The sequence below is a fragment of the Solea solea genome, chromosome 15 (assembly GCF_958295425.1).
Source record: "Solea solea chromosome 15, fSolSol10.1, whole genome shotgun sequence".
NCBI classification, from domain to species: domain Eukaryota; kingdom Metazoa; phylum Chordata; class Actinopteri; order Pleuronectiformes; family Soleidae; genus Solea; species Solea solea.
In genome coordinates this window covers 15,663,629-15,688,623 of record NC_081148.1, presented here as the reverse complement: position 1 = coordinate 15,688,623, position 24,995 = coordinate 15,663,629, and the positions used below count along the sequence as shown (strand labels likewise).

The 24,995-nt window shown below is 43.0% G+C and overlaps 1 protein-coding gene across 4 annotated transcripts in view; it reads right to left on the bottom strand.

Annotated features, from left to right (window-relative positions):
- unc5b (unc-5 netrin receptor B) overlaps positions 1-19,979 on the bottom strand; it is a 46,043-nt gene extending 26,064 nt beyond the window's left edge. Inside the window, exon 1 of one of the 4 annotated variants that reach the window (XM_058651999.1) lies at positions 19,129-19,979. In XM_058651999.1, the coding sequence (XP_058507982.1) occupies positions 19,129-19,216 (88 nt within the window). In that variant the 5' untranslated portion in view covers positions 19,217-19,979. The remainder of the gene's footprint in view (positions 1-19,128) is intronic. The other 3 variants (XM_058652000.1, XM_058652001.1, XM_058652002.1) reach the window with 3 other exon arrangements.
- Positions 19,980-24,995: the final 5,016 nt, after the last annotated feature.

Below are 24,995 nucleotides of genomic sequence, written 5' to 3'. Positions count from 1 at the left end.
ATGTCAGTCTCATGATAGCATCATTCAGATTCACCTTCTGGACACCACGTGTGACAGCAGTCAGTCCTATAGGGTTATTGATACGTTTGACAAAAAGATATAAAAATACCAGCATCGTGTTGGTACCAGAGGGGACAAAAAATATCAAAGGATCACCAATATCCACAGGATTAATCTTCAGGGGAATATGAATATCTGTACAATATTGCATTATAATCCATCCAACGGCAGCTGAAATAATTCTCCCTGGACCAAAGGACCGACCAGCATTACCATCCTTTAATAACATTTTATGGCCTAAATATGAGGAAAAAAAAAATGGGCGTCACTATCTGAAGCAAGAACAATCAGGGGTGAGCAGCGGCTCAAGTGGAGCTGCTCAGTGGTCAGCAGATTGCAATGCCAATTTAATAGGCAGGTGTGACTCCAGTTGTGATGAAATAGCATCTATTTTAAACTGAACTAATCAGAAAGAAATCAACGTAAATGTGTAAGGCAATTTCTTGGCTGTGTTCTGTAGTTTTTATTTCAATCTCATTCAGTGTCATAATCCTGTGCCACTACACGTTTAATATTACTTTCTGTAGTGAAAAAAAATCTTGAATTTATTTTGTCGTTAATCATATTCCTATTTTTCATATTCCTTGCTCTTATTTTTTATCTTATTTTATATCCTTTATGTGTTTGTGACTTAACCTCAGACCCCTATGCTGCTGCAAGAAGTGAATGGTCTAGTCTAATCTAATCTAATATAATCTAGGGGTGGAACGCTAATATCTCAATTTATAAAAAGTGTGAGTTATAACTCTAATTATTTGTTAATTGTTGCTCACAGTGGACGCAACGTTTAAGGAGAACAACTCTTATTGATTGATGTCGGGATAAACAGTCAGAAGGTAAACTGTGCAGCAAGAGCCAATAATAAAACAATTTAAAAACTTAGTTGTGGTGTCTCCATGTTTTCTCCCTGTTATGATGCTGGCGAGAGGTCATGTGATCACATAGGTCCAGTAGTGGTCATGTGACACGCTGTGCGAGGAGAGCGGTGCGGCGTGTTTCATGTCACTGTCAATTTGCACACCTTTAAAACAACAATCCCAATACTCTCTTAGACAATATCTTCCCCACCTATAAAATCATTTACATCTAAGATAAAAAGTACCGTCATATTGAAAAGTATAGTTTGACCTACAGTACGTCTGGTCCTTGTCCTCCTAAGCTGATGCTATGCCACTGCAATGAGGTTGCACATGGCTGTGGCTCCAGTGGACAGAAGGGCATTAACTCTCTGTCCTGGATCTCAGTGAGTCTGGCCCACTGAACCTCTCACGAACCTGAGGCCGCCCAGAGTCACCACTCCTCCCTCACTGCACTACATTTGTTTCTGACCTGTGCACTTGAACAATATGTTTTCACTGTGGTCCTTGGGAGTGTGTGGCCTCGCTAATTCCCTCTGCACTTTCTCTACCTCTCTCCCTCCGTCCCACACTTTGGCTTCACCTAGCCGATGCCATGGTAGCAGCAGTTCTGGTTAAGAGGTTTGTGTAGCCCATTAGGATGATGAAGAGGCCTTTCATCAGCACACTCCCTCAGGCCGAGCGCTGACAGGGGCTTTACCTCGACAAGCCTCTCAAACACACCGCTTGACGTGAGACAGCACCCAGTGAAGAGGTCCGCAGGCAGTACACACACAAACACACACACAGACACACACACACAAAGACTCTGAAAAAGGGAAGACTGAGACATTTATTTTGTCAGTCCATCTCAGCAGCAGCCAATAGAGTGTAGTGTATGCAGAGGGAAGACGAGAGGGGGCCAGAAATGAAGACAAGTCTGGACTAATTCTTACTCTGATCTATTTTTAATCACTGCCATACGAGGACTAATAGTGTAATAGTTGTGCACGACTCCGTCCAGATGGGTAAAGCAATCTTTCACGAGGGGAAGTGTGGGAGGAAGGAGCCAGGATGTGCAGACGGAAGAGGAAAGAGACAGGAAAAGGGAGTGGAAACAAGGCAGACACAGAGGGAGTGAGACAGACAGAGAGGGAGAGAAAAGTTGAAGACGGAGAAGCCACAAGGGCCGAGATGACCTGAATTCATAGGACTGGTATTGATTACTCGAGGATGAAAAGCCAAAGAAAGCACTCTGCTTAGAGAGTAGATAAATTCACTCACACTCAGAGAACCTGGAAAGACAGAACTGGGTGAAAGTGACAAACAAAAAGGTAGGCACCGAACAAGCACATTAATCAGATTAACCGATTTGCCTTAAATCTCACAAGGTAGGAGTAAAGACAGCTGCCTCATCGATTGCTCCGATGGAAAACACAGACTGACAAGACACATGTGAACGACAGGATATGGGAATGAAAACGATCCGTGTGCAGTCAGGATACAAAAGGCATTTAAAAGAGCACACATGTAGCATACGGGAGACGAGACAATCTGATTAGATTCTATTCTGTGAGGGATTTATAGTTCTATTTATGGAGTGTGTATAGAGGATGTACGGTACACACACACACACACACACACACACAGTGGTCTACATCATGTTTGCTTCACATAAATTAACTTTTTATAATCGCTTTTGGAATTCCGAGCTTAAATGTCTCAAAGAAATAAAACATTTCCTCTTGCCAAAAACTAATCTGCTTTCAATATACTGTAAATGTGCATGTATTTACAGTGAACTTATTTACAGTCAACCAATATTTCTCCCCCTTTTTAGGGCTGCATAGACTCTCACTGGACTGGTTGCTCTCAGCCGACTACATTTCCAGTGGTCGTACAATCATTTTTGGCAGCAGGAGGGATAAGCTACCTGCAGAAAAAAAACATGGGGGAGAGACAGACAGTCTTCCTTGTTTCATGTAGAGTGAAGGCAGCCGAATTAAACTAACTGACACCGTGTCAAAGAAGTCGTCAGCGAGGACGCGTGTTTTGACTGTTAAGTGTAAACAATGGTTCGCGTGTGTCACAGTGTGCGGTGCCGCAAACCCCCCCATACGCACATATACAGAGCTGCCTTGATCAATGCAATTGTGACATATTCTATTATACAATTCCAACACTACTCGGCTCTACTTGGATCGGCTCACATCGTTTGCCATTACTATAGTGCCTTCTCAACATGGGCGGAGTCTTCATAACACAGCTGCACAAAACTGCCTTGCTGTCATTTTATATACAACACACACAGACTAGTGACCGCCTGTGATATCTAGAAAATTCAAAAGCTACCGGAAAGCAGAGAAATAAAGACATTTGCACCCATATACGTGTCAATGCTGTAATTGGTTAAATAACTGCCAGATATGGAAAGTTGAAGTTTTCAGTGGATGTTTTCTAGTCTTTCTATTTCTGAGATGTCTCTTCGTAATAATACTGACGGTCCACAAAGTAACAAAACGCTCTTGACTGAACGTACTGCGTTGGAAAACCGTGAGAATAGAACAGCTTGACCCTCGCATGGCTGCAGTCAGTCGGGCCATTAGTACACAATGGCGGGCCGCTAACATGTAGGTGTTCCCCGCAATTTACAATCTATTCAGGCACGAGTGACTTTACAAACGCTATTCTCCATGAAAACAAAGAGGCTGCTTTTGTTGTGTGCAAACGTGTGCAGACGGGAAGAACAGGTGAGTGGTGTTTGTGTTGCCACACCAGATTAGAGAGAAACAATGTCGGACGTAGAGTACCATGCTACATTCTTCTAGTATTACACATTATATCTCATATACACAAATAAACAGACCTCAAAGCAAACAGCTAATGACTGAACACAGTGTGAAAGCAGCTTCTCCGCAGAAACACACCGAGGACAATTTATGCTGTGACTTTATCAACTCAGCAGCACGCCGAAGCACGTTAATAACACTCAGGATTCATGTTAAGGCTTCTCTTATCGCAGCCCACATGAGTGCCCCTGTAACATCAATATGCTGCATTTTCAAATTATCTTCTGCAAATCTGTAGGTCAGAGTTCACAGCCCTCTGTTAACTCCACATCCCAGGCTCCGCTGCTCAATATTATAATGCCTTCACGGTTCTGCATGAAGACCGAACGCTGCGCTGATAAGAAAAAGGCGCCACAGCAATCAGGGCTTCATCCACACGCCCGGAAAATGGCTCAGAAAGGCCTCACCTTTCAGTGACCTTTGACCTCCATCTGTGACGATGAGTGTGTGAGAGGGTTTCATTCATTTAATATTGAGTTTATATATTAATTATAATATTACTGCAGTGTAGACACAGAATGCAGTTCGGTAAAACAGACCATAAGGATGAATAACTGGGACAATTTTTGCTGATTAAATAATCGTCATGGCCAATCATTATTTAATCAGCTGATTATCAGCTATTTATGTTATTAAGTTTACACGTCTTTTGTCCTTAATATCTTTAGTTTAAATACATTATTTCTATTCAAAATACATGCACTGCAGTGTAGACACAAAATCCAGATCAGTTTTGTTTAATAAATGTTTATTGGAGTATCATTTGTTATTATAAACTATTTTATTTTAAAATCTGCCAAAGACGTCTGGATCAATGTAGATCCAGACTTTGGATCCACATTACAAATCAGTGTAGCCTTTCTTAAGTTCTGCATCAGCAATAGAAAAACCTACCATTTTTGAAAGAATTCTGGTGTTTGTGAATCAGTGCTATGTGACATGTCACACCACATTGTTAGTATACCGTTCATCTACACTAGGGCCGTCACTTTTTCCAAAAATGTAATGTAAACAAATATATAATGACCCGTGATTTGTTCGAATATATTTAAACCACCCACCCATTATTTACTTTATGAACAATTATAATAATTGTTTCATTTTTAACAGTGTTGCCAGTATTAAAGACAGAAGTCAATCAGTAGAATGGGAAAAAAATAAACACTCTGACTTTCCATTCTTGATCTAAAATGTAATAATGCTAAATCCAGTAGCCTTAATTTCTGAATTAATCAACCTGATCGGGATCGAGTGTGGCTCTCCTTTATTTACATTATTACCCACGGATGAGAACACAGCATGGATGTGCGCCCGGCGCTGTGTGTGTGTATGTGTGTGTCAGAGATGCAGTTACACGTCTCTCCACTGGAAGCGGTGGGTACTACACATCTGCAGAGAGAGGAGAGACCCCAGTCTCACTCATGTACAGTAGGCTTTCATGTTGTCCTCACTGCTGCAGCTGACACTGACTTTTCATATGGCGGGAAACACACATGCGCCCTGCATCACACATAAACACATAATAACAGTTTGAACGTGAACTTTTAATCCCACTAATCTAATATTAATGACAATTTCGAACAAAAAGAGACAGCCCTAATCTACACAGACTTTCCCTTTAATACAGACATTAGTCTGGCTCTGTGAATAAGTGGCCCGCCGGCCTGTTTGTACATTTAACTGTGTACAGAATGGCAAGAAGGAATAAATGTGCAACACTCCCGTCTCAAAGAGAGAGTGTAAAAAGGGCTAGTGACAGCATGAATATTCAGCATACATATGTCGAAAAATAACAGATCACAATCTCAATTTAATTACCTGATACAGAGGCTTGCTACAGTTTTTTTCCCCGTGAAATATTATAGCGTGCACAGTGAAACTACTCTAAGTACAAGCACATTAATATACATTGCACAGTCTCCAATCATTTTAATGGCTGGTGAGACACTGAAAGCAATCAGTGAAGCAAATAAAAAGGAAGCTAAGAAGGATAGGAAGACCCAGGGAAGCAAAGTGGACGATATGAAGTGAAGCCTGTCTAGTTAATAAGTGCGATGATAAAAAAAAACAACAACACAGAAAGTTAGCTGAGCAGAAGAGGCAATTCTTTCTGACAGAGTGAGAGTTATCATACCTCCTTGTCTTCGTCTCATCCAGAGTTCTGAGGTGTTCCATATAACAATAGCATGTGCGATCAATAACGTCAATTTACAGCGGTGCGGTGCATGTAGTCATGGGGTGTTCTGGTGTCCACAGAAGCAGTGACACACAGCTAGGCCTCTGGAGGAGCACAGAGTAATGAAAATGTACACGGCCGCCATGTGGGCTTTCTGCTAGTCCCCCAATAGCAAATACAAACACAGCCCTTCACCTCCCTTCATCTGCGCCATCGACACATATGAGCAATAAACCCCAGCTTCTGCTCCTCTTCCCGCCCGCAGATGCACTTGGAAAGTTTCATATCATGTGATCCATGAGGAATCTGAGGGGCGTGAGGCACATGGACCAAAAATATCCACAGCACCACTTTCCTCTCCCTCCATCTCACTGACGGAGTGCCTCAGGGTAACGTCACAGCATGCGCTCCTTGTCCCTGCTCCCCTCCGCAATTCTATTATTCATCTTAATTGAGAAAAAGCAAGTAAGCAAAGGGGAGTACTGGGAGGATGTGAAATGCAGGTTGCAGGCCGCAGGCCGCAGGGATCTCCTGTATGTTTTGTGTCCGTGAGAGGTTAATGTGGGCGCTTACTCTGAGGAATGTGCTCACCTGTCATCCACTTATGGCCAAGAGTCACTTAAAAGGTATTTTCCTCTCATGCATTAGCAAACAAAGACGTGGCAAATCATGGAAATAGGTGTGTGGGTCTAAAATGTCATTATTTTCTGGTTTCTTTGCTCAATATAACATGGAAATAGAGTCAGGTGTGTGTGTGTGTGTGTGTGTGTGTGTATATGGATAATTGATAAGAAATGCTGACCATAGTTCAACAATTTCAACTTCAAAAACATTATCATTCCCAGTTTGGAATAATATTCACAAAAGATACAATCACTGTATATATTGTATATATTAAAATCACAGTTATTTGCCTCAATTATTGAAGCGATTTAAATTTTAAAATTTTTAAAGGCAATAGTTTGTTTCTACAGGGAAGTACAGGGAATGCATTTATATTGCATTTTTATTTCCTACACTCACTGTTATTTTTTTTTTTTTTCCTGGGTATAGTGCTACAATTTTATCAGATTCAAATTCCCCCACTTAGAGAGAGAAGTAAAAGGCAGATGGTGTTTTAAACTATCCTGAAAATGCAGACTTAACATATCAAATTGTCAAACACAGATGGAGCCTCCGCTCTAACTGCACGCATACAAATTTTGCTCCAGGTAATTAGCAGAGGATTCGGGGTTTTTTGTTCTATTTGGCTATTTGAAGTTGTTCCCCGGCACAAGTTGTTTCATTGTATTGATAAGCATTTAATCATCGGTGGAATCTCTACATGGTCTGACAGCGCCTGAGCAAGTACTCCCACTGTTCTATTAGAGAGTACATATTTTTAGAAGATGCACCAGTATATCATTTGTGTTTGCTAGTATTTTTTTTTTCTCCCCCCCAACCCTATGCTATCTAGGGCAATGGTCAGCATTTTTAATCAATTTTACAAACACAGGAGCACTACGGCAGTCAGGAAATCCCAGCGGGGCAGTAGGGTATGGACACAGCAATAATAATAACACAAAATCTACTCTGAATTATGCTCTAAAGAGATTAGGTCTGAATAATCCCATGGATAAACATGGGGAGGAGGGGGAGGCTGCTTGTGATCAAATGCGGAGGGATGCATCGCTTGTGTGTGTGTGTGTGTGTGTGTGTGTGTGTGTGTGTGTGTGTGCGCGGACAGTTTTTCCTGATAGTGGAATTTGTGTAAAGTTGTTGGTTTTGGGTGTAAGAGAGGTGGTGGTGATGATGATGATGATGATGATGATGATGGTGTTTATTTTGGGAAATGAAAGTATGTCTGAGGCTCACAGAGGTGTTCATATTAAAGTGTTTTTTTTATTATTCCCTGCTCAAACAGAAGGGGTAATTCCCAGCGTGATGTGATTCCTGAACACTGTCTCAGAGTGTGTGAATTATAAAATATGAAAGACAAAAAAAAGGATTCATTGTGCCTGCATTTCATTCACAGTTTAAGGAATGGGTAAAAACACTGCAATACAAATACATATATAATACAAATATTTTTACTATTACATTTGTATGCATGAATTAAACAACAAGCAAGGGGTGGCCCCCGGTGTGGTCTCCTGCTGCTCTAGACTTCTTCTTGTTTATAACAAATGGTTATTTGAGTTACTGTTGCAAGTCAGCGTTCCCTCTTTATCATTTCAAACCACTCTGGCCATTCTCCTCTGACCTCTAGCAACAAAAAGGCATTTTCACTCTCACTTTCTCTTTCTCTGACCACTCTCTCTAAACCCTAGAGATGGGTGTAGATCAGCGGTTCCTGGAAAGCTCCGAGCGGCCCAGCAGCAACCATGCCACATTAAAAAAATGACTTAAATCACTTTTCCTCCCCTTGCTGTATGTATGATGTATGATAAGCTTTACCAACCACCTGTTGGCGGCATATGTTTGGTCCAGATTTGAGAGCGGTACAAGCCACGTACAAGCTATAAACCATGTTCATGGCTCCAAATTGTGATTGTGGCTGATGCGCTGTGCTGTGTGTGCTGAGGGTTCAGGGATCAGAGCGTGCAGGGCCGGAGCAGACCTTGAGGTCACCGGCTGCCTTTCTGCTGAGCAGGCTATTGTCCGGCAGCTGCATGGCTGCACCACCACGGGTCTATTCAGAGTCTATTCAGCAGCTTCAGCTACGTGCAATAGAGGACTCTGACCTATTGTCTGATTTCAAGTCTGTTTGAGCTGCATTAGGACGCTCACTTCATCTCCCAGCGAGTTCAGAGAAACAGTTAAGTCCCCATGAATGGGGGCAGATTTACACAAGTTAAAAAGACACGTTAAACACATTCAGAGAAACTTCAGCCCTCGAACAGCGAGCTGCTTGACCTCCGTGACCAGTTTGCAGAGTGTTAAAACACACTGTATGACCTCTGTTTGCAATCCTAGTGTGACACTGAAACACACGCAGACACAATTTAAAGAAAGGTATCAGGGAAAGACAAGATCTCGTCAACTAGATTCATAACATGCAACCGGACCTATTAGTATCAACATTTATGTGGGGGGGGGGTGTGTCTTTATTTGCATTTCTCTCTCTCTGCCGCTGTGTGAAATAATATGAAATAAGTGATGTTATAAAAACACTATATAGCAAAAATGGATATTAAGAGACAAGTGGCACTGCTAGCAACTCAGCTATTTGCCAAGTACTGGGTAAGTGCATGATCATGCACACAAAATGGCCATATCACACTCAGTAAAAAAAGCCATCTGGAGGCATCATCACTTCTATGAGCAGAATTAAGTCAGAGTGCAATGACTTTCTCGTTTAAAGTGTCTCCAAAGAGCCCCATTATTACCTTACCAGAATGCAAATGTGCTTTGGGCCAATTAAAGGTTGAGCCAATACCAATGTAAGCCCATAAAAAGCCGCCCTTCCATAATTATTCAGCAATATGACTCATGGGTGAGATAGGAACACTGGCCTGTAAATGTGTCACAATTATGACTCTGTGCTTAAAATGAATGCAGGAGCTGTGTAGATCATTCCCACGGTGTTGGAGCGGAGCCACGCATATGTTAGTGTCAGTGCTTCTAATGAGATAAATAGACTGGTGATGGTACTTATTAGGCCTCCATACGTGGCAGGTAAAGACAAGGGCCCTGTGGTGGATCAGAGGCAGTTAAATGTCTATTTTTTTTCAGATCTCCCTCTATTAAGAGGTATTTAGGCGAGAGAGGGGGGGTTGTTTTTTGTGTGTGTTTGTGGAGACAGACACCCTCATCCAGGATGTCTCTGTGTAATTACACGCCACAGAACACCGTCATTCCACTCCTCTTCACGAATAGAGATGAAAGACAAGTGAGACAGAGGCATGTAATCGCTCAAAGAGGGGGAGAGGAGGTGAGGGACACAGAGAATAGGAGGACAAAAGGATGTTGAGAGGTGGTGAGGTTTTAATAAACCTCCTCTGTCTCTTGTTTACAGAGTCTTTTCTAACTCTCCTGATCTCTCTCTCTCTCACACACACACACACACACACACACACACTTTGACTGAGGCTTTCATTATTCTCAGAGTTGCCTGTTCTTCGCCTCAGGACCGATGTGTAAATTGTTGTGCTAATGGAAGGTCCACTGCTGAGAGCTTTAGGAGGAGTGGAGATTTACACACTCCACACCACTGTATAACCGTCACTCACAAATGCACGCTTACAGGAGCATGAAGAGGGACGCCGTGAGCGACAGCAACTCTCTCACACACACACACACACACACACACACACACTGGTATACTGACAGAGGTGTGGGTGGAGGCTGACATGTGCACATAAAAGTTCTATTTCCTGTTGCAGTGCATCGTCTCTGGTCCTAAATCTAAGAAATAAAGCCTCCCTTACCTCATCACTAAGGGCACAAGAGCAGAGAAGTCATAATCTGTCACTGTTTCCCTGTAAAACGCTCATATGTTTCCATTACAGCCATTATTTACTGTCAAGGGCAAAGAGGCGCCACCAGAAAAGTGCCATTTGCTTCTGTGATTTTGTCGAGTTGGTAATTTTTGGGTAACAAAGTGCGACAAAAGACACAAGCTTGCAGTCACACCAATATAATCACAATTACGGAGCGAAATGTACCAACATATTGAGTCGTACCAGCCTTTTAAGGGACATTACGTCGTTGATCAATGAGCAGATCGAGAGAAAATTAAGCAATAATTTGATTCATTTTATAGGAGCATGACATTTTGTGAAATGCACTTCCAGGGCCAGAGTTGTTTCATCTACCTCTCCTTAAGTACCAAAGGGGCAAAATGTCCCTTGTGTTTTTTGTTATGCAGTATGTTAAATACCTTTTAGTTAGTTTTAACTAATATACTAAGATACAATTTAAAGGCATAACCTTATTTTACTTGATCTTCTTCTGACATTTAATAGATTACAGGCGGAAGTAATGCTATAATAATAATAATAATCAGAATAACAATTCCTTCAATTTCAATAGGGTCCTTCCACACCTTGTGCACTTGTGCCAATATCACAATCATCATACTACAACTACTGCTAATAAATAAATAAATAAGTAAATAATAAATAAATAAATAAGTAAATAAATAAGCCTGCATGACACTGGGCGACTGGTGTCTGATAATGCCAAAGCCACCGAGGGCTACAAAGAATCCATCTGCCCAGGAATCTGCCAGTCCCTCTGTCTGTCTATCTGTCTGTCTCTCCACAGGTATGTCTGTCTGTCCCCACGTGATCCACGTTTCTTTTAATAAGCTGTTGAAAAGGGGGACAGAAGCCGGCTGCAGCGTGAAGGTTGAAGTTATACAGAGAGACACAGCTCAGTGTTTAATGACCCACTATAACTATACCTATTCATCTCCTCTGGCAGAGCGGCGAAACACCATGCGAGTGGTCCTCTGCTGAAAATATTGCATCAGGCTAAATCATATGTCTTCAGATTGGGGGCAAAGTGAAGCAGTGCTACAGCAGCGACAGAGTCAGAGCAGAGACACCCGGAGTTAATGAACCCTCACCAGTCAGCATGGCTGTCCATCTGCTTTCATAATCCCCATAAACAGCAGGCCACGGGTTCTGCCCAAACAGCTAAACACACACACTTTCTCTCCCGCACACACACTGAACAGCACATCGTCATCCCAAATGTTCTGCATGACGAATGACCACTCTCTGTCTCTCTGTGTGTGTGTGTGTGTGTGTGTGCAGGGTAGTGTGTTGTTGGGGGAGGAGGAGGAGGAGGAGGGTAAGGTGAAGTGTCCATTATAAGACCTGTGCGCCTTAGCTCAGCGCACCAGCTAATCTAAGTGGAATGGTGGGGAGAGGTGAGCGCGAGGTCGGCTATTGAGCCCAGCTGGTCAGCAGCAGGTAAGAGGCTTGGAACACACACCCGCTGACACGTTTGATGCATGTGTGAGCTCATGCACTTAAATCTAACATTAATTACATGCCGGTATATATCTGCCACATTTGACCAGGCCTCGCTCCTGCTACTTTACACCTGGCGCTCATTTAAAAGACGATTCCAAAGTCTTTGGCGACCGACAGTGCGGTGGCATTTTATAGCATGTACAGCCCGCGTGGGGGATGTAGCAGGAGGACAAAACGGGCCTTTCCTTTTGTGCGATCAGAGACGCTGCCAGAGCGAGAGAGACGGCTGCACACGAGAGCGGTGCGCTGATGGAGACGAGCGAGTGTGACCCCACTGTGACCCATGCAGAAAAGGGAGTAATACCTACACGGCTGACTTCCCATCGGCATGCACTCATCACACGTACACACACTCATGCCCAACCACACAACCAAGAGGGACCTGTCAGGTTTTGATTAAGACCGGCATCCAAGGCGAGGACTGAATCTTTACTAGGGGTGGGAATCACAGATTTCCTCACAATACGACATGCAACACATGGTCCACGATTCTTTGAAAAGCAATATATTGCAAGACAATCATAGAGCGACACATCACGATGTCTGTCGGGAAAAGTCAAAAGTGCAGGATTTCTCTACTCATTCACAACATCGAGAACACAACTCCCTCTTCTTCAGCCAAGTAACTTCAGCCCAAGTTTCCCGCATTCATTTGAGCAGCGCCACCGCGAGGCGACAGCAAGTAGCGACCGTTTACTTTAGAGCGTCTTCATTTATTAATTAAAATATCAATATTTGCCCTGGCGTATCGATTACTGTATTGCCAGAGAAAGGACGGCGATATATCACCAAATCGATGACGCCCCTAATCTTTACTGTGTGTGTGTTTGTGGAGCCCCTGGAGGAGAAACAGCTGAAGACAGGTGGAGAATTAAAGGGTGGATGAGGGCCGATCTCATTCTTTCACTCTTCTCTTTGTGTTACTGATCAAGAAGGTTTGAGCAGAAACGGGGATTAAAGCCCCAACTGTGCGAGTTTGTATCTGTCGGCATATATTTTTTATTAGGGCTGGATGAATTGGTTTAATATTTATTGTGTACCAGATTTAAATTGCGATAGGGCATTACCAAAACAACTGTATTCTATTGCACGTTTTGGGTATTTAAAGATATGAATTGCTTCCAACATGCATTCATTTTTTATTTTTTTTTATTTCTTAGAACTTGACACTCCTACACCTGCACACTTGAAGACAAAGTGTCTTTCTGCACACACTCAGACACACACAAAAATCAAATCTCTCAAAGTCACCAAATAGATCTATTTTAAAAATGACCAGCATGTTCAGTGAGTAACACCAGTTCACTCTTTTTTAAGAAATCTGCTGCAACGTTTGGCTGAATTTGACTGTATGTCTATTTATACGCCAGTTTCAAAATGCAATCGGGCTGTTTGCATATCTTTTTTTCTTCTTCGTGTGTTCGTGTACCCCCTACATCACTTTGCGTACCCTTGGGGTTAGAACAGTCTAAAACAGGAGAATTAAACAGCACTCACTGTGATTTATTAATAACAGTGTTTTTTTTTCTTTTTTTCTTTTTCAAATTAGCAATTTTGGTTTGAAAACTACTCATTGCAGAGCCCTAGATTTCAGGACGAAAAGCACATTTCCTTAATGCTCAAACTGAAGAGAGGGTGGAAACGGAACGAAAAACAGACAGAGAAACGAGGCAGTGAATGGAGTGGAAAGACTAGAGACAGAGAGGAAGGACAGGAGAGATCTGGATGTGACCCCTTTTGACCTATGATTAAGTGGCCAATCCCTCTCTAGTATGAACAGGGAAAAATCAGTCAGTCACTACATTAAATAACACAGTAGCACCCTGCTGACAAACACCCAATCACACAAAGCCTTCAAAGCCACCGCTAATCAAGACACACTCACTAATGCACTCGTTAAACACTAGTCCCCTTGATTTAAAACACAGGGGAGGAAAATGAAAACTATGCTTTTCGAAAGTCCTGCTGTTGCCTATAGCTGCCTGCCATGCAAACAGAAGGGAGCGCGGCCATTTCCGTTGCCGCTCGTCGATAGAGATATGTGCATGTATGCTCAATATGCCCCAATCTCCAGGGAGGTCTGTGTGTCATTCCCCTACTTTAGACACACCAGCTGCTCAGTGTGTGCTCCGCAGTGTTAAGAGTCCCTTCCCACCTCACACAAGCCCCCGGTGGCACCCACATCCACTTACACACAGGCATGACAAAGCTTCCCTCACTCCCCTCCTTTACCTACCCTCGACAACCCAAACACCCCCCCCCCCCCCCACATTCATAAGTACCCCGAGGACAGATGGGACCTTAATAAGCGTTACACTCAGAGAAATGGGATTCTTCACAGTGCCTTCTAAAGAGCAATTCCCAAACTCCACCAGAGAGCTGGCTGGAAAAAAAAGAAATGATGGAGTGAGTGAGATATGGATGACGGAGGTTGGTATATGTGAAACTATAAAGCTATAAATATGCCTGATGAGACTATCAAGAGAGGAAGAGGAAGGGGAAACGGTGAGAAAGTGAAGACAATTTTTAATCTGGATGTGAGGGAATGTAGTTCTGTATGCCAAATTCATACAAAAAAAAAAATATAAGTCAGAATAATGCTTGCTGCCTTCCCTAATGCAGCATTTTCTCTCCCGGTGTATTATAGACACACTTAAAGCAAGCCCACATGACACACACAGATACAAACACACGCAAACAGACAAACAAACACAAGCTGTAGCAGATTGGCTGCGCTCTAAGCTCTGGAGTGGACTTGGCTCGACTGCTCTTTGAAGACAAAAAAGCCTGTGCTGAGAAAATGAGGGGGAATTTACGTGGCCTGAAAAACTTCCCCTTTTCAGAAGAGGACACACGCAGAGCGCTGGACCACGGCACAGCCAATCAAGTGCTGGCACCACTTCTGATCTGTGAACCTCGGCGCAGCCACTTTCACCAAAAATGTGTGTGTGCATGCGTCTATCTTTGGGTATGGGGGGTTTGTTTAGGATGTGGCGTGGCCCCCCCACGGTGTATTCTGATCCTATTGGTCACGATGCTCCGAGTGCTGCTGAGACCTTGAAAGAAAATTCCTTCACTCACTCACTCACTCCCCCCGAGTGACCCAGCAGGTCTTCCACCATTATACACATAAATGCTACCTCTTCATCAGTGAGTGTGTCTTTTTGCATGTGTGGGCTTTTGATACGAGATGTCAGCGAGAATATCGTAGTGAAATATCTGTGATTTATTATGTTAAAACAAGCAGTGTTGGTCCGGTACATGTTATCATGCAATAGTAACACACACACACACACACACACACACTTAGATCCTGTTGATGGTGATCATGAGTGTGTGTGTGTGTGTGTGTGTTCTCTTGCTGCCCCCTTTACCCCACACAAAAGGGGCAGAAAAATCTCTCTAAATTCTTCTACTATTCATCTAAAGCACAATGGAACCCCACAGAGGTTTTCTTCCTGTTTCCCTGTCTGCCCCACCCATCTCCCCCCACAGGGCGAGATGGAGGGACAGGGGGGGGAACCCTGTCCTGCCGGCCCAGCAGCAACTTCAGCTCCCATCTGCCACCGAAACTCCCCCCCACCCCCCCATCACTTCAACCTCAGTTTTTATTTACTCCACTTACCCTTGTGTGTTGTGTTTGGAAGCATTGCATTTATAGGTCACACGTGTATTATGTATATAACATTAAAAAAATATCAGTTTTGCTTGATCAAAAAGAGTTTGTTACATTTACACGTCTGGATTAAACCGAAGTATTCTATCACTGCTTTCTCAGCATGCAGGCCACGTGGTGGGAGTTAAACTAAACATGTTTCACCAAAAAACCAGTAAGTCATTACTGTTGATCCTGAGCAGGTATTCTTGTATTTTCTAAATAACATACTAACTGGATTAGTTGCTTTGCACTATACAGTATCGATTGAATCATTACCGTGCGCATTCTAAATACCATGGGAACTTGTTTTCCTTGCAGCAGGAAATACTGACCTGTGCTTAAAATCCCATTCGTCACAGGTCTGCTAATCTCTGCATGGAACCTTCTTCTGCTACTAATTCTGCTTTTCATTCTTTATAGTCAGCGCCCTCCTCCATTTACCTCTCTCTGTTTTTACCCTCTTACAGAGCCCTCGCTGTTTGGTGCAGATTTATGGTCCAATCTAACATGTACAATATTGGCAAAGCATTAAACGTGTCTACTCTTAATACTGTGAGCTCTCTCCATCGATAAGAGCCTTGATAAAACCATCTCCCTAGTGGATTTGTGTCTCTTTTTCACTTTCCACCCTGTGCCTCCCTCCCCGACAATAAGCCTCCCTCACCACCGTTTCTTCTGCTGCTTTGCAAACTTAAAGCGGGTTCCTGCTGCACGCCGCCTGCCTTCCTCGCATGCTTTTCCACCTATTTCTCCACCCCTTCACTGCCTCATTCTCTGGCCTGTGCCAGAGGTTTAATGACGCATGAATGCCACTGCTATGGAGTTTTCTTCTCCGCTCTTTCGTAGAAAAATATTTAAAAGCCATGCCCTGAGATCAATCTATCTCAAAGTGTCTACCCATGGACTCATTTATTTTCCCATCTTCTCTTTGATATTTTTCCGCTCACTTCCACATGAACAGCAGCACCCTGCGTAACCCCTCTCCGTGTTTGGTGCGCACACATCCACTGCGACGACCCATGGCTGCAGTTGGCACACTTGCGTGAACTGCCACTCTTCTATGTAGCCTATAAATGCCTATTGGTGCCCTAAAACCCTTCACTAACCTCAATAGCCACGCGGGTCAGTTACACCAAGGAGAGCCGAGCAGCTGTTCCCCTCCCACCTCGTTCTCCTGAGCTGTCTCTGATGTCAAGGATTTGAGCATCATAAGCACATTTTAAATATTAACAAAGTCCACTTTGCACGTATGAATAATACAGCAGAGAGGGCAGTGCCTAGCCAGCGATCCCATCCCCTGCCGCCTGACGGTCATAAAACTAATGCACTTCTCCAGCTCGGGTCTGACGGCAGGACTTGCCTGAGGAACCTGTCTGACCTGCGCTGTGGCCCAAAGAGAGCTGCGCCTGTATCATGGTGCCCGACCACCTGTCCACATCGTTGCAGATGCAACAGCCTGGCAGCACTTCTGTTATGACTACATGTTTCTGAGCCACTTTAATCTAATCTGACATCTCAATCTGTTGAGGCTCTTTCAAGCCAAATCTGCTCTGATGTTTATTGGAGATTGGCTTTGTTGTCACATCTCCTGTTATTTTCCATGCATCTAAAATTCACAGTGAATGTCAGGAAACTGCAGACCTGCCTTTGTGTGTATGAGTAGCCTTAAACACACATATATAATAATAATAAAGATTGTGAGCCCACTCATAGCCACGGCATTGTTATTCAGGAGCAGGAGGATTAACGCAAATGAGAGAACACAGTCTAGAAGAGTGTCACTATTCATCCAGTCCTCTCTGGGAGTGTCTGACATGCTACGCTCCCTAACTCTGAACACTCGACTGCCCCTTCGCTACCCTCACCTCTCTCTCACTCTGGTCCTGTCTTGACCTCCTGGTCTAGATTTAAATGACAATCTAGCCCATGTACACACACACACACACACACACACACACACACACTTAATCCCGATGTGTCACAAACAGTGTGTAAACACACTTTCCGTATGTTGTTTTTTTTTTCTCATTGTGATGAAGTCATTAATAAAGACACATGCTGAGACAGACAGTGGACAGCAGGGTAGTTACCCCAGACAAGTCTTGTAATTAATGTGTATGTCAACACAGAAAGAGGATCCATGTATTAGAAACGTGAGCTCAGAAAAAACCACGATATAGGCAGAGACCAGGCCAGGATGGCAGGGAGGGGTTGTGGTGGGGCAGTTCACACACAATGGGAAAGAAGACAAATGCAATCGTATGTCACCGAAATATACCTCTGCCTTCGCCCTCTCTACCCAACAGGAACTTCACTGGGCCGCACTGAGCTATTGTCCCCTGGTGTCCCCCTCCTCCCCTGTTTATATCAATATTTCTCACTTCTTATGCAAGGATTTCAGAACACCATCATTTTAATAAACGTAAGCTGCTTTTCTGCTCTGACTGTTCGGGGAATAACACAAACACAAGGACCTTGCGAGGTACGGCGCGGGCTCTTATTGGCATTTCCAAAATATGGCCAGAGACCTGGACAGACGGGCAGTGTGTCCCACATACAGATTTAATAGACAGTCAGATTCTCTTTTTTTTGTTTTCGTTGAGCTGAGGTTTTGTTTCACTTTTTGTTGACCACATTGTTCTCTTTTCCTACAGTAAACCAAGCTTAAGCCACAATCCACTAAACCCTCAGATTCCTGCATCGTATTTTATTCTAATTTGGCAAGGGGGGGGGGGGGGGGGGGGTGTTGTCCTGGCTTGCCTACCAACTGAGGCAAATCATTATTCTAACACTGGTCAGTGTTACCTTGATTCCCCCGGTCCCAGTCCCATCCTATGCCCTGCATGTGTGCCAAGTGGTTTCATCTCTTTGAGAGCTGCAGTCTTTGATGGCATTAACACAGAGCACTACACTGATAAAAGTCTACTCTTCCTAGATCAAAGCCTAGGCTGCTCTCACCAAAATACCATGTGCAACAAAATAAACAAAATAAAATTCTTTACCAACAACCGAGCAATTCAAAAACAACTTGTACACAAAGGAGCGTTGCTGTATCTTCAAACCGAGGGGAGAAAATGAGAAGAATCTCTTCCCCTGGAGCACTTTGAGTGATCTGTGTTTCTCTTCACAGGGTTTTGCACTTTCTGTTTTGGAGAAGCAAAAAGGCATGGAGCAAAACCTTAATTACTCCCTGCACACCAGGGGACTTTGATTTTTCTGCTTCAATAAGGGAAGAGTGTTCTGAGCTCAGATCTGCTCAAAGTCTGGAGACTTTTCTGCAGAGGGTTAAAAAGTGCTGATCAGCACATTGCCACGACCTCTGCACTGTTACGGGTATGGCATAATCCAGGACCCTTTTCATTCTATGGACCTAACGGTAGGGTCTGCGGGTAACGGTAGTGCTGGATATTTTCAGAAAAATTGTAAAAAGTCTGAATATTTTTCGTTATTTGACTTGATCTAAAGGAATAAAGAGAGAGCAGCCGTGCGCACGGGTGCGTAAAGTGAGTGTGTGTGTAAATATTATGCACATCATATCATAACAATAATAAAACAGTCCACACTGACGTTTCATTTCAAAACTTACCGGTGCCAGACACGACATATCCACCGAACAGGAGGAGAAGAACAAGAGGGCCGAGACCTTGGTCGCGCTGCATCCGAACAGAGTGCATCTTTTCCGGCTACGCCGTTGTTCACGCGGGGTAACCTGCGGTGCTTTAAACACAGACACACACCAAGTGGCGTCTGTCCGACAATGTCTTTAACCCTGGATGATTTTCCCAGGAGTCCCGTAATTGTTGATGGATGATGCGTTTCTGCGTAAATAGTTCATTCAAAGCGCATCCATCCCCGAGCAACTTGTCAGTGGATGAGCAAAATCGAAACTGTGTAATCTCCGCCCGCAATCAAAGTTTCAGGAGGTCCGTGTCACACTCGTTATCGGGTCTATTCACAGTAGATGACATGTCCACGTATATATCTGCAGCCGGTTTGACAGGCAGCCATGAGCGCAAAGGTGCCACAAAAGTCACCCAAAAAGTTTGACGCGTCGCTGCTGCGAAAAGAGGCAAAGTAGAGCAGAGAGAGAGAGAGAGAAAGAGAGAGAGAGTCCGTTTCCCATCACATTCAAACTTCTTCTGCGACCACAACGAGTAGAAAACCACGAGGTGATCACCGCTGCCGCAGCAGACTGGACTCCCGAGCCTGCTCTGTGTCCCTGGCCTGGCCAGTCTCCGTCTCCGTCCGCAAGGTGTAAACAAGAATAAACGCGGAGCGCAGCGCCAGCCTCCGGACTCTCAGTCCCCGCCTGGCCAATCATACACCATCCTCCTCCTCCTCCTCCGAGTGAAGGCAGAACAAGTGAAGGTAAACTAGTAGCAAGCGAGGAGGAAATACATTGGAGGGGGAGAGACAGAAAACCCGGACGCACGAGTGCACAGCAGGATTCAGCAAGAGCAAACCATACGTCCATCTATCTATCTATCTATCTATCTATCTATCTATCTATCTATCTATCTATCTATCTATCTATCTATCTATCTATCTATCTATCTATCTATCTATCTATCTATCTATCTATCTATCTATCTATCTATCTATCCATCCATCCATCCATCCACCCATATTGACTCTATAAAATAGTCCAGCAGCACCAGTCTTTTCTTTTATGAGATCTTATTTTTTTCTTCTTCCTGTCAATCCATCCTTAACGCACTCCTGGATCATATTTTACTGCAGGTGGCCACAAGAGAGCAGCCTTTCATAAATGAGTGCGTATCCAGTGGGGACCAGGACTGACTGAATCCTCCACAGCAATCTTGATTATGAAACTCGTTTTTCCTGAATGACTGGATGGTGCTGATGGTGCCTGAACACCAAAGGGGGCCATGATGAAGAGGTGATCATTGCTTTGGAACTTGTGGTGATGATTTTTTTTTAATTTAATTTTTTAATCCTTTCAAAGCAGTGAACTAAAGATGTTGGTCTCCCATCAGTGTGATATTGGTAAGCAGGCATTCTGTTTTATTTAAACTTGGAAATATCTCACGTTATTATCATGAATCCGATGTTGCTGAACACTCCTCAGGTTAGACTCCCCTCTGTTCACTCCTGGAGAAAACCATCTCTCCTGCTAACGGCTAATTTCTTCCATAGTTCATTAAAAAAAAAACACTGTTCCGTAAGCTGTGAACGCACTTTCTGAGCACCTATGGTTTTCCTGCGAGACGCCTACACAACACTTGATTATAGAGCAGCAAATCTATGTAAATTCTCTAACTGAACGAGCATATGATGTGCAGACGGGTGACAAATGACAGAAAAAATACATGGGTGGAGAATCAATACAAGAGCAGATGCCTCCATATGGCACATAAGGGCTCATTACAAGGTTTGCTGAAGACTAGAGTGCAAATCAGAATTCACAATCATAGTTGAACAACAGTTCATGTCAATATAATCACGCTAACACCACATGAGGGAATAACCTTTGCCCATCATCCCTCATCCTTCATCCCTCCATCTCCAAAAACTCCCCTTGAGAGTCGGCGTGTGTGTGTGTGTGTGTGTGTGTGTGTGTTGAAGCTTTGTAGAAAACTTAAAGGCACAGTAGACAGGATTGTTATGGCGTTATTCATCAATAATTCCAAAAATATTTCAGTGTAATGTGAATGAAGTGATCTGAGAGAATGAAATGAAAACCTGCTATGCTGCACAGAAACCTAAAAAAACTGTAGAGTGTTGGGAGAAGGAATTCAAAAGAATACATTTCAATATTGGCAGAGAGTTTCAGAGACGGAGAGACTGACTCACATCGTGTGTGTGTGTGTGTGTCTTTTCATGCAGATGAAAAGAGGACAGAGAGCAGTGATCCCAAAACACGAGTGTTTTAATAACCGGTGGATGAAACTCAAGAATCAATCCATTTCCATCTCCAGTGATCATCCTGCATCATAACTGCACCTTTAATGCACAGTAACCTGTATATGACATCACATCAATATTTATATTTTATACCTTTAAAAATGTCACACATGATCACTTCCCACTCCCGTCGTCTCATCTAACATTTCCCTTCTGTTGCTCAGTCTCAGGCAGCGATGATCTCTGAGGGGAATGTTGAGCCTTGCTCCTTGAGATTAGGCCGACATTAAGGCCTTAAATGCATATGCTGAGGCACACAGAATGCTGGTATGTATGTGCTGAGCCTAAAGCGAGGCCCTCTTCTAAGACGTGACAGTATCTGGCAACCGAGCGGCATTACTATACTTTGCTCAAATCCAACTTCAAAGGTCATAATCCATCTGGACAAGTGACGACTCCCAGTGCCTCCCTCCTTCCTCCAACAACAATCACACTGTGTCCTGGAGCTCAGAATACATTCGGCTTTATTTATTTATTCTCCGAGTCTTTATTGTGACTAGCGAGAGGAGGAGGAGGAGGGAGGAGAGTGACAGAGAGGAGAGAGACACTGACGGGAGACGGTGAGCGCGAGAGAGGTTATGCGTGAAATGAAGTTCGCAGGTTGTGTTTGAGACAGATTTGCCTCCTGAAGCTGCAAATGCATTTTGTGTTTACATGTCTGTGCACGTCGTACTTTCTGATTGTGTGTCTGAGCCGTTTTTTTATTTTTTTTTTACCAGTCTCTTCTTTCATATAATAGCCTACTGCTCCTCATTATAACTCTGTATAAATATTGCACCATCCCCCCCAAGTCACCTTCAAATCTTGACACTTTTCTTGCCACACATATTTGGAGCATTCTAGGGTTACACGACACGTCTACCTTGATGAGGTCATACAGGGTGTTAACACTTTGCAAGCTCTGATTAGACAATTTGCCCCCTCTCCCTTCTGTTCTGTACATATTCGCAATTATTACCGAGATAATGACAAGGTTGAACTTGCCATAAGTCATTATTGTGTCCAGCCTTTGACTAAGACTAATTGAAGATATGAGTCAAGGGCAAGCAACAGAAAACTTAAAGGAGGCAAGAGTGTGAGGAGAGTCATGATCAAGCGGAATGGTATTCATATGTGATGCAGCTTACAGCGATAGAGACAATGAGAAGGCTTGGGCTATTATTAAGGCATAATAGGTTACCCGGCGAAGACTGTTTAGCTCTGCAGAGTCTCTGTTGCTTTGTGTTGCAGTCCTGACATAAAAAGATCGCGCTGCCTATCTTTGTAAAACAGAGGGGGGGCTAAAAATAGGAGACGTGCTCTAGAAGTTGCTGTGGAGATAATTGAATATTATTTTCAGGAATGATTAAGTTGACCTATCCAGTAGACTAATTATTTCTCGCAGGCCAGTGGAGAACTTGTTTAATGGATTTTGGTCGCACTGAATAAAGCAAAAAATAAAGCAGCCAATCCAGCATTCTGCTGACCAAGAGAACACCACCCGTGGTAAAAAAAATAGACAATACCAGTCATAGGCGTATATCGCAGTACTTGAAGAGTGGTGGTTTAAATTTCCTCTTTTCAGAATGCAATGAGTCATGGATATTGCATTCTGAAAAGAAAACAGGGACCAAGGTCGTACATTTCTATATTATGTACATTTTCAGTAGAGTCATTTATTTGTTTTTGGCACAATTGTTGTAACTTTACATCTTAATATCCTCTATTCAAAATGCACCTCACATGTTAAATCATTAGAATTGTTGAATTGTACGACACACATAATGAGAATCCATCTACTGTCTACACTTCTTGTCTTTCGGAGGGTAACACAACACAACACAGAGACAACCAAGTTTTCATGCTCACAAAAACCCCACTCACCTCCTGGGAGGACATGCAAACTTCACACCCCAGGATTCAAATCAACCAGCTTCCTGCTCGGTAAAGACATTTGCTTACTGTATTTACATCTAGTGTTGTTGACGCTTGACTGCAATTGGAGGGATTCGATGTGGAATCTTCTCTTTATTTAAATTTAAGTCATTCATTAAGTCTTTTTGGAGAGCCTTGATCCTTCAAAGGTGTTGTCTTGAGTTTTTTTCACCTTGAAAACACTTAAATGCACAATATACACTTGTGTACTTCTGCCATTAGGGCTCAAAACAATAACAAAACACCCTAGTTTGTAGAAACATGGGTTTAATGGTTTTGCCACTGAAGCTCTCACACTGTAGAGGGAGAGCGACTGCAGAATGTGCATCAAAAAACAGTGTGTAGCTGTGATCCATACACACAATAAAATAAAAATAAAAATAAACACTGGCTAACTAGTAGTATTGAATATTTCCTTTTCTTACTCTGTTTCATAGTGAGTTCTGACCCAGAAGAGACGAGTAAAGCTAAAAAACGAAACAGTCCCTTACCTTGAATATAAATATGGATTTATATGGATTTAGAGTTTTAGAAATGTTGTTGTTTTTCGATATTTTAACGCAGAAATGTTACATATTATATCTTCAAGTAAAAACAATAAGCTGTGGATGATAATGGTTGTGTGTGTGTTTCAGGTATTACTCATGTGGAAAGGACCTAAATCTGTTTCTTCCTTGTGGGGACAAAAAGGCAAGTCCCCGTATCATAAATGATTACAGTTATGGTTACGGTTAGAGTAAGTCTCCAGGAAATGAATGCAAGTCAATGTAACGTCCTCTAAAGTCACAGAAACCAGACTGTGTGTGTCTCTGTCACTGTCCATTGACTTCACCTGTCCTCCACCACTGTAATCCCTGTATACACCTGGGCCTGTGGGCTTTAGGGGCTTTTAGTAAATTGCATGTGTCAGACTTAGGACAATTACACTGATTGTTGTCCTAGAAACCGCGCTCAGCTCGCGCTCCGGGGGGTGAAAAAGTTAACATAATTAAAGGTGACAGGAAAAAATGTGGAAAGCATCAGAATGTGACGTCTGTTATTTTCACTATCGTAATCGTTATCGCTGTAGTGTGATTCATACTGTTACCGCCTTCATTTTCATCACAACATATGCCGCGGCTGTTAGCATTCATAACACTGTTATGCTATAAAAAGTCTTCACAACACCTGCAATGACTGCACTTTAAATCTGCTCCTGCTCGCTCTCATTAGTCGTACGACGTTCATTTCCTCCCCCACCTCTCCTCGCTCCCCAATTTTCCCCTTTCACCACAACCGGCCCAGGCATATGGCTGCACATTTTTGAGTATGCCCTTGGTAAATTACTGCGGGAATAATACACAACTCCTTATATGGACGTCCTGGGAGTGTGTGCTTATAGGTTCCATCTTCAGGCTTTACAAAATGCATGTTCTCGTCTTCTTATGTGTTGTTAAGTTAAGTTAAGTTATGAATCATTTGAAGATGCATATTTTTATTTTTATTTTTTAAAGGGCTTAGCGATAATTCTGTGAAAGTCTCCGTTATTATTTTATTTTTGTTCATAAAAGCGAGCCAAGTGAACTTTGAACTGTGGCGCATTTTTGAAATTTCACAAATTCAATTTCAATTTTA